The 10817-nt window shown below is 57.3% G+C and overlaps 1 protein-coding gene across 1 annotated transcript; it reads left to right on the top strand.

The window, feature by feature from the left end:
- Nucleotides 1–2614: 2614 nt before the first annotated feature.
- UCN (urocortin) lies at nt 2615–2920 on the top strand. Its single transcript, XM_071548133.1, has one exon. It carries the CDS (start codon nt 2615–2617, stop codon nt 2918–2920), a length of 306 nt encoding a protein of 101 aa, XP_071404234.1.
- Nucleotides 2921–10817: the final 7897 nt, after the last annotated feature.

Raw genomic sequence — 10817 nt, 5'->3', positions numbered from 1 at the left:
GCTTAGGGGGTCACCAAGTCCCACTGCAGCCACTCCATGGGCTGTGACGGTGTCCTCTCTGCTGCGGGACAGTGGGACAAGGTGAATGGTGCCAGGGTTCAGTGCTGGGTGCAGTCCCCCCAGGGTTGGGGTATGCTCAGTGCAGGATTGTGCATCCAGGGAGGCTGTGAGTTGGGGGTAGGACTGGAGCTGTGGCTGGATCAGGGCCCAGCTGTGCCATGTCTGAGACAAGGTTGTGTGCTGTGCCAGCGAGGAGCCCCGCAGCACTGCCACTGCTTGCACTGCTGCCCCATGGGGATTTGTGTCCATGCTCACCCTACACCACTGGTGAACAGACATGACCCAACTCACACAGCATAACTGCCCAGCACATCGCAAGAGCTCTGAGTGGAGCTGGTGGGACCACAGTGGTTCACCTCACCCCCACAGGGTCTAAAGCCCCAACTGCCTTGGGCTCTGAACACACAGCTGGACAGAGCCATCCCCTTGCTGCTGGCACCAGCTGGGCTCTGCTGGCTGCCAGTGTGCCCCTCGTGGAGGGAATGAACCATCTGTCCTTCCTCCCTCACATTCACACACCTGCCCTGGGCTGACCTTGTGCTGGCCTGGGCTTTGGGGCCACTTCAAGCAGCTGTATACAACCTGAAGCAAGGAACAGCTGAATCCTGCTTGGGTTGCTGTGCACCTGTGTGGGGATGGGGGGGGGGGGGGGGATGTCACAGAGCCCACCCAGGTGCTGACCCTTACCTGAAGGATGGGGAACAGCAAGGGGTTGCAGATGAAGTCCACTGGCAGCATTCAGGAGAGCAGCACAGGGCTGGGGCTGGGTGATGGGACCATGCACAGATGGCACCAGAGCTTCAGGGGGCCTTGGACCTTGTGTGGGGCTCAAGGTTCAGGCCAGGCCATGGGGTGGATGCTGTGGATAGCAGGAGTTTGCAGGCCCGAGGTGCTGAGCCTCTTGCAGCTGGCTCTGGGGGTGCAGGAGGCTCTGGAGTGTCAGCAATGGGTGAACTGCAAGCATGGTGTGAGCCACGTGGCATCAACCATTTGTCCCCAGGAGCAGCTGCCCCATGTCATGGGGCTGCCAAGGCTCGGGGGGCTGAGCCCAGCCCCCTGCTGAGGGTTCTGCCCTGCCACTGCAGGAAGCAGTGCCCAATGCCAGCCTTCACACTGGATCATGTCATGGGGGCATGGCACTGAGTGCTGCCTTGCTGCGGGCAGGGCTGTGTCCCACTGCCCCTGTGCCACCTGGTGTGGGACACACCATGTGAGAAGCCAGGCTGAGCTTCTGTCCCCAGCTCTGTCCAACACTGGTGCTGTAGAAGGAGCCCGATTTGGGCCCAGCTGCACACCTGCACCAGCATCAGCACTGGGTGTGGCTCAGCTGCAGTCGGGGGTCTCCTGGCAGTGTGTGGTGCGCTCAGGGGTCTGCCAGCAGCAGTGTGAAGCACTCAGAGGTCTGCCAGTGGCATGTGGTGTACACGGGGATGCTGCCAGCAGTGATGCGAGGCACCAGAAGCCACCTCACCGTTTGGCAGCGGCGCCGTTGCCCCGATGGAACACCCTGCATCCAGCACGGCGCTGCCGGCTCCGGTGCCTTCACTCTATGACTCACAGGACTTGGCCAGTGCTGCCGCTGCGCTTGAGGTGTCTGCAGCTTCGGCCCCGCCGTTTGACCTCAGCACCGCCCGCTCTGCCCGGGGCACGGGGCTACAGCCAGGCCGGGAGTCCCCCACCCGTGACCGTCCTGTCCCGGAGCTGCTGGTGCCCAGTGCGTCCCCCCGCCACCCACGGATCCCCCCGCCGCCGCCCCTGGTCCCTGTTCAGGACCCCGCTGAGTGACGCGGTCGCTCGGCACGGGAACGTGTGGGTCCCACATTGAGGATCCGCAGCTCAGCCCGGTACGGCTCACCGGGAGCTCTCCGGCACAGCTCACCAGCGCGGCGCCGGGATCCCGACGCGTGCCGGCCGTTCAGCACCGCGGACAGCGGAGGAGAACGAGGCGCGGGGGGGTCACCAGAGCCGGGAGAGAGAGCGAGGGGCCGGTGGGGGCGGGAGAGAGGGGAGTAGCACGACCCAAGGCACCTGCTGGCACCGGCCGTGACCCTGGCCCCGCCACGCCCCTTTGGTGGGCACCGGAACGGAACTGGAGTGGCGGCCCCCGAGACCTGGGAGAGCCGATCTGCCCGGCCACCTCGCTGCTCTGCAGCCTCGTCCCGCCGCCAGATACCCGCTTCGCACCGGCCCGGTGCCCCCCGCCCCCGCCGCCCGGTGCGTGCCCGGCGCTGACGTCAGCCTGGGCTCCGGGGCCGATATAACCCCTGGCCGCGCCGCCGGCTCAGACCCCGCGGGACGGACCGCGCTCGCTCCGCTGCGAGCACCGGCAGCAACAGGGAACGGGCACACCGCACACGGTACGGGACGGGGCTTGGGCTCCGGGACGGGGGTGCGCAACGGGAATGGGACGGGGCGGCAGGAGCGGCATGGGATCACCGCAGCCGGGACGGTCCCTGCGCCGCCGGGGACGCGATTCCCGTTGGGGCCCCCGCAGTCGCTCCGGTCTCCACCGCGGCGCTGAACCGTCGGTCCCGCAGGTTCGAAGGGACCGAGGATGCGGCGGGTGCTGCTTGCCCTCCTCCTGCTGCTCGTCCGCCCGCCACTGGCCGTCGCCCTCCCCGCCACCACCGACGGCTCCATCCCGGTGGCCGCGGCCGGGACCGGGGCTCGGGGCCGCGCGCTCTGGCCGCCGCTGCCGCCGCCGGTCCAGGAGCCGTGGCGAGGGCGGCGGGACGAGCCGCCGCTCTCCATCGACCTCACCTTCCACCTCCTGCGGCACCTCCTGCTCCTCGCCCGCGCTCAGAGCCAGCGAGCCCGCGCCGACTCCAACCGCCGCATCCTCGACGCCGTGGGGCGCTGACCCACTGCCAGACCCCCGGAATCCCCGGGAACCCCAGATCGCCACCGGCCTCCGGCCACCGCCTCGGCCTCTGCACTGTGGGGCGCCCGGCGCCGCGCCGGCAAATGCACCGGCACCAACACCGGGACCGGCTGCACCCGCCTCAGCCCCGGCGCTGGGGCGAGTGGGAGTGGAACCGGCACCGGGACGGGCCCACACCGATTTTGTAATAAAACGCGATGGAAACCCGAGGCGTGAGCGAGTGCGGAGCGGGGACAGCTGGGGCTGTGCTGGGCCAAGGGCTGGAAAACTGGGAACGGGCTCACCGGGAATGGGGAATGGGATCATCAAGGGTGGGGAATGGGCTTACCAGGAAGAGAGAATGGGCTAATCGGGAATGAGGAAGGAGCTTATTGGGAATGGGAAATGGGCTCACTAGGGATGGGGTAACAGACTCATTGGTAGCAGGGAATGGGTTCACCAGGAATGGGTTCACCACAAATGGGGAAACAGGCTCACCAGAACTGGGGAATGGGCTCACTGGGAATGGAGAAAGGGCTCACCAGGAACAGGGAACAGGATGAGCTGGGACTGGGACTTGGACTGGGACTGGGACTGCAACTGCAACTGGGTGGGAGCAGCTCAGCTGGCAGCACAAACCCACAGGTTTGTGAGGATAGGGCTGTGTGTGTTCCCGGATCAGGGAATGACATATCGTGGTCTCTGGGTGGAGAAGATGCTCCCAGATCCTCAGGTGTGGCAGCAGTGAGGAGCAGAGGGCACAGAGTGATGAGAACAGTGAGCCCTCATCACCAGTGAGCTGGGCGCAGGGACTACACCCACCTGCAGGCAGATGAGGGCCTGAGCGGCTGAAGCAGCCCCACCCAGGATGGCTGTTGGGGCTGGGGGAGGGATGGACACAGGAACTTCGTGGAAGGACCTGGCCATCTGTGCAGGAGCACCAGGGGTGGGGGACATCTCTGTTAGATACAGAGTGCTGCTGAGCAGGCTGGGGCTGGAGACAGGGGCAGAGAGAAGGACACTGTGGTGGGCCGTGTTTCAGTCCCACAACCAAGAGGACAGGGATGAAGCTTTCTGAGGCAGCTGGGGGAGGTTCAGACTCCCTGTGGGTGACCCTGGTCCTCACTGGTGCCTCCAGCCTTGTCTGTGGAAGGTGTCCCTGCCTGTGGTGGTGGGTGTGACTGGGTGGTTCCTTCCTATGTAAACCAGCTGAAAATTCTGTGATAAAATCCCAATAAATGCTGGAGGGGCAACATGGCAGGGCTGGAGCAGGGAGGGGTGTTTTCGAAAGGTGTGTCTAGGAAGGACTGTGTTGGGATGCAATGGCAGTGGAGGTTCGTGCCCAGGGCAGGCAGAAGAGCAGGCAGAGGGGTGCAGGCAGGGTGTGCAGCTCCTGGATTTTGAGTGAGCCGCTTTCAGTGACCAGGTGGCTGTGGTAGAAGGCAGCAGCAAAGCATGAAGACACAGGAACACCAAGAGGCCTTTGGGAATGAGCTAAAAGCTGGACACGGAATGGCTGAGGCTGAAAGGGACCTGGGGAGAGCCCTCACTCCAGTCCCTGCTCCAGTTGCTCATGTTGTAACCATTGGGGATTAAATGGGGAAACTCCACCAGGGCATGGGGACTCTGGAGCTGGAAGGTCATGCTGGCAAGATGGATTTTACTAGGACAATTCCTCCTTGGAGATATTCATATTGGATAGGACACTGACCTAGACACTGCACTTCAGCCAACTCTGCTGTCCAGGGATGGGTATGGTGGCACTCTAGACATGGGCAGTTTCTCAGGTGGAGGGGCCACAACTCCTCTGGGCAGCCCATTCCAGGTAACCTGTGTGCTCATCTTCACTGCAAAAACCCCCAAACCTTTGGAGGCCAGTTTGCACCAGTTGCCTCTGGTTCTATCACAGGGCTCCACTGGGAAGAGCCTGGCTCTCTCTTCCCTCCCACCAGGCAAATATACACAAGAATTCAGTCTCTCAAACCATTCCAGTTCCTTCTCATGCAGCAGATGCTCCAGTTCCTTCAACATCACTGGGACCCTTCCCTGAGCTCCAGAGGTCACATCCTCCTCTCCCCAGGAAGCCTCAGCCCAGCCAGGTGCTGCATCCACAGCCCTTCCTGCTTTGTGGAGGAGAGGGCTCCCTCCTCCCTCCATCCCCCCATCTAGGGGGCTGTTCCTCACCTGGATCTGCTGGGTAAGGATGGCACTGCTACCTCCCCAGCTCAGCATCACCACCGTGCAGCATCTGGGAAAAAGGTAATTCCAGTAGTGGGAGGTCACAACCACTGTCTTATTGACCACCTGTTTAGAATGGATCCCTGACTAAAACAGAGGGAAGAGCTGCCCCTGTGGAGGGATCAGCATGGGAAGGGAGAGACACCCAGCAAAGAGGAGTCTGAGGGGTCTGAGTGCTAACCAGTAAAAGAGTTCTGTAATCTGTAGCCAATGAATGCTGGTGCCTTAGTTTGCTCAAATGTGTAAATAGTGTGAAGTTCTGATGCTGGGGTAGCAGAAAACGGCCTTGGGGAACCCCCCAGCCTTTGGCTCTGCACTAACTGGAATAAAACTAGAAATTCCTTGTGTCGAGGTGGGAATTGAACTGTGCACCACCCTTGTGACTGGGGATTTCACATGACCAGCCCCAGCACTGGGTCAACCAGCGGCTCCAAGGCCCAACACATTCTAGAGGTATTTCCTTGGTGAAGGGTGTGGTTGAAAATTGCCAAGCAGGAGGATTTTGGTTTGTGCTCTGCATAAGCTGCAGAAGAAAATAGTGGGATAGTGTATGAAACACTGCAAATTTCAGAACCAAAGTGGGTTCCACTGTTTCTTCAAAAATTCCCCTTTGCTCTCCCCTTGGATACATCCTGAAGGATTGGAGTAAATCCAGGGGCTACTCTAGGACCCGAGAAAAATTGAAAAGATACTGCAATCAGTGGTGGCCTCAACACAAATTAGATGATCACGAAAAATGGCTGGAAAACAGGTCTTTGAAATATAATATGATTTTACAGCTGCTACTTTGTAAGAGGCAAAACAAACGAGATGAAGTCCGTGGTGTAGACTTGGATTTCACTTTAAGAAATAATTAGTAAACTAAGGAAAATATTTGGTTTAATACATTCAAAGCATCAAAATGGAATTTATTTTTTGGGTAATGAAAAAAGAAGAGGATAAACAGAAACATACTCATTGTATAGGATGAGAAAAGACAAAACTGTAATTCTAATTATTTGCTCTCCTCTGATACAAGAATCAAAGCAGGAGGTGGGCAGTAAATCTGGCAATGAAAGAGCTGGTTTTGATGCAACCTCTCTTTTCTATAGGACCAAAGGGAAGGAGGAGGCAGCAGCTGGACTTGGAGGGGGAGGCAGTGGATGTGCATGTGCAGGTCACACCTTGGACTTGCTGAATCAGAAGTGGTGAGCAGAGTTGTATGACTGGAATCCTGATGGAACTTGCAGTGTGATTAAAACCATGATGTCAATTCATAATCCAAACTGGGAGGATATCCAGACTCTCCTGGAATATTTGTCTCCCCACAAGGAATGGAGGACAGTTTAGAAAAGGCTCAGGAAGGAGGAGTGAGGAAAATGAATTAGAACAAAAGGCTCAAGGCATTCTATTTTGTTGGGCAGTTGGTGCCAGGTATTAAAAAGAAACTCGGGAGGAGAGAAGGAGCAGAGAGGGTGGTTATTTTCTGAGTGACGTCTGTAATGACAGCAAAGAGGGAGAAGAGAAGGAGAGCTGAGTGAAAATCCTGAATCCTTTGTCAGCTGTCCCGACTGACATGAAATGACAGGGAAGAGGCAGAGGGAAAGGTGAATTTCCAGGACAAGGTTGAGGATGGGGATGGGGGTCAACACCACTCCCAAAGGGTCAGGGTACCTGTTGCAGACAGGAGGGGCACTGGGAGAAGGTGTGTCCTGACTTGAAAAGGGACAGAAGAGAGAATCAGAAGAGATGGGAATTATGTCAGAAATTGGGCTGGACTGAAGGGTACTGAGGGGATGGGAAGAAGACATTGCTGGTGCCATAACCAGAGACACAAAACCCACTCACAGTTGAACTGCAACTATTTAATTGTTCAAATTCCAAAAGAGAAATCTTAAGATTGGGACCAATAGCACAAGTTTTAAGATTAGGATGTTTGGGCAGGAATTATTCCACAAATCTAAAAGGTACTTGGATGAATACAGTTATAAAAAATATTCCTATTAGGTGTAAAATTACCAGATTCTGTCAATGGGACCTGCAGGTGGATAAGCAATGACAGGATGTGGACAACCCACCTGCCTTTCCAGAGGAAACTGAAAAGACAATTTTAGGAATGATAATTTTATGCCCCTTATGGAGAAAAAGGCCTTTAGAAAAAAAAAATCATAGAATCACAGAGTAGTTTGGGCTGCAAGGGATCTTAAAGATCATCTGGTTTCATCCCTCTGTCATGGGCAGGGACACCTTTCACTAGACCAGGTGGCTGCAAGCTCCATCCAGCCTGATCTTGGACACTTCCAGGAATGAGGCAGCCACAGCTGCTCTGCCCAACCTGTGCCAGGGCATCACCAACCTCACAGGGAAGAATTTCCCCCCAATATCCTATCTATCCCTGCCCTCTGGCAGTGGGAAGCCATTCCCTGTGTCCTGTCCCTCCAGCCCTTGGCCCCAGTCCCTCTCCAGCTCTCCTGGAGCCCCTTCAGGCCCTGCCAGGGGCTCTCAGGTGTCCCTGGAGCCTTCTCTTCTCCAGGTGACCCCCCCAGCTCTCCCAGCCTGGCTCCAAAGGGGCTCCAGCCCTGCAGCATCTCCGGGGCCTCCTCTGGCCTGGCTGCAGCAGCTCCACGTCCTTGTGCTGTTGTTGCCCAGGGCTGGGGCAGCTCTGCAGGGTTTGGGGTCTGCCCTGAGGGGGCAGAGGGGCACAATCCCCCCTGTCCTGCTGCCCACACTGTGGGATCAGCCCAGCACACGGTGGGTTCTGGGCTGTGGGTCATGTCCAGCCTCTCACCCACCAGCACCCCCAAGTTCTTCTGCCCAGGGCTGCTCTTAAATCCATTCATCCCCCACCCTGGATTGGTCCCAGGCATTGCCTGACCCAGGTGCAGCACCAGCACTTGGCCTTGTTCCATCTCATGAGATTCCCATGGGCCCAGTTCTGGAGCTTGTCCAGGTCCCTCTGGATGGCCCCTCCCTTCTGGAGTGTCTCCTGCACCCTCAGCTTGGTGTCCTCTGCAAACCTGCTGAGGGTGCACCCAGTCCCTACTTCACCTACACCATTAATGAAGATAATAAATAACACTGGTCCCAGTAGGGACCCCTGAGGGCACCACTGGCCAGTGATGTTACTTGGGACTCTGAGCCATTGACCACAACCCCCTGGATGTGGCCATTCACCTTATTCCTTGCTTACCTAACAGTCCATCCAATAAATCCACCTGTCTCCAATTTGGAGAAAGATCTTGGAGGGGACCATGTGAAAGTCTTTGCAGAAGTCCAGATAAGTGACACCTGTAGCCTTTCCCTTGTCCACTGATGGAGTCAATCCTTCAGAGAAGGTCACTGGGTTGGTCAGGAAGGACATGCCCTTGGTGAAGCTGTGCTTGCTGACCCAAATCACCTCCTTGTGCTCCATGTGTCGCAGCACAGCTTCTAGGAGGATCTGTTCACCCAGGCACAGGTCCCACATCCTCCTTTACACCTTTTTTAAAGATTAGAACAATGTTTCCCTTTTTCCAGTCACCTGGATCTTCACCTGATTGTCAGGACTATTCAAATATCACGGAGAGTGGCTTGGCAGCTACAGCAGCCAATTCCCTCAGGACTCTGGGATGCATCTCATCAGGTCACATAGACTTACATACACTCAGGCTCCTCAGATGACCTTTGCTTACTGTGGGAAGGACTTTGCTCCCCTAGTCCCCATCCTGCTGTCCATCCACTTGAGAGGTGTAGGCAGAGAGGTTGTCGTTGGAGACTGAGGCAAAAAAGTTATTCAGTACCTCAGCCTTCTCCTCATCTGTTAACAGTTTTCTGGAGTTGTTTATGGGGTACCTTTTTTGACCTTTTTTTTCTCATTAACAGACCTGTAGAAGCCCTTCCTGTTACTCTTTTCATCCCTTGTCAGGTTTGGTTCCAGCTTTTCCTTGCCTTCCTCACCCCATCACCCCATCCCTACACAACTGAACTTCATCTCTAGATTCTTCCCAGGTTACCTGTCACTGTTTCCACTGCCTGTGCATTTGCTTCTGTCCCTTTAGTTTGACCAGCAGGTCTCTACTCAGCTGTGCTGGTCTCTTGCCTTCCTTGCCTGATTTCTTGCTCCTGGGAATCACTGGTTTCTCTGCTCTGTGGAAAACTTCCTTAAAGATCTGCCAGTTCTGTTCTGCTCCCTTGTCCTGAGGGCAGTCTCCCAGGGGATCCCACTGAATATCTCCCCAAACAGCTGGAATTCTGTCTTCCTCAAGTTCGGGGGCGTAACTTTACCTGACCTATATCCTTCTGCCAACTCCATCAATGCATGACCGCCCCAGCCCAGTCTGCCTCCAGTCGTGATGTCCCCAGTTAGCTCACTTGCACTGGTAACCATTAGGTCCAGTATCACATCCCCTCTGGCAGGGCTCTCTATTACTTGGGTCAGGAAGTTATTCTCCATGCATTCCAAGAGTCTCCTGGACTGCCTACAGCTCTCCGTGCTGCTTTCCCAGCAGGGATGGTTGAAGTTCCCCAGCAGGATGACAGCCTGCAAGCTCTTATGGGGAAGAACAAAGAAATGATGATCCCTGAAGACATCCTTGATCTGAGGCAACAGCAGGATGGCTGTTTGAATTCATGCTCCGTGCTCAGATCACCTCTTCCCAAAAGCCATGTAGGGTTACAATTAAACTGGACAAGCACAGGGATCAGCAAATACCAGGAGGCTGCCTGGGTGACAGGCAGGGCAGGGAGGGCAGTGACAAGGAGACAGGACAGGAAACTGCCCAAATTGGAGAAAAACCAAGGTGGGGCTCTCCTGAGGCACCACAACTGCTGGGGTGGCACCCATGGGTGCTGAGGACCTGCTGAGTGCTTGCTTTGTCACCTCTGGAGCATGACAGGGATAGAAGGACATCCCCTAGGGGTGGGGAAAGGCAAATGCTGCACCCCCAAAAGGCTGGTGTAGGGATGGAGAGGCTAAAGGCCCTCTCAGTCCTCAAGGACCACCTGAACCCTCCGAGGTGTGTTTCTGGACTGTGAGGGAGCAGCCAGGCTGGGCCACATTGCCTCTGCCTGGGGATGCAGGAGGGCAGAGATGTTCCTTATCTTCTCACCAATCCTCCAGGACGCTGCACCCCAGCCCCTGGCTGGCACAGTAGCCCCCACATGTGCTGCAGGTCGCCCTGGTGGTACCACGAGCAGGGGAGCTGAGGGCTCAGTGGGGACCCCCCCTCCGTGGAGTCCAGACCCAGGGGACCCACCAGCCCGAGGACCACTGGCCATGTGCATCATCAGCCACATCAGCTGTGACGCCAGGGCAGCGGGACAAGGCAGGTGACGCAGCAGCTCTGTCGTGGCACTCCCAGGAGGCCCGGCTGGGGTCCGAGGGGCACCGGCGCTGCCCGGCACTGATGTGGCTGTGTGTGTACTCAGCCAGCTCATCCCGGCAGTGTTTGCTCGGAGCACCCAGGGGATGGTGCTGCTGCGGGGGCACAGCTGGGTCTGGCTGGTCTGGGGGTGCCTGTGGGTCCCCAGCCCCAGGAAGGGGCTGTGGGTGGTGGCCAGACCCCCACTCGCAGGGTCCGAGGTGTGAAGCTCTTGAGTTGCTCTGGGGCTCTGGGGTCGTATCCCCTTGTGTGGGGCTCTGGGGGCAGTGCTGGATAGGGGAGCAGGAGCTGCACTGGGCTGAACGCTGTGGGGCCAGTGA

This window comes from Pithys albifrons, chromosome 2, assembly GCF_047495875.1.
Source record: "Pithys albifrons albifrons isolate INPA30051 chromosome 2, PitAlb_v1, whole genome shotgun sequence".
NCBI classification, from domain to species: Eukaryota; Metazoa; Chordata; class Aves; order Passeriformes; family Thamnophilidae; genus Pithys; species Pithys albifrons.
This window is presented reverse-complemented; position numbering and strand designations above follow the sequence as displayed.

What these genes read in the sequence shown, in the direction of transcription:
- UCN (XM_071548133.1), top strand. Translation starts at nt 2,615, where the DNA reads ATGCGGCGGGTGCTGCTTGCCCTCCTCCTGCTGCTCGTCCGCCCGCCA.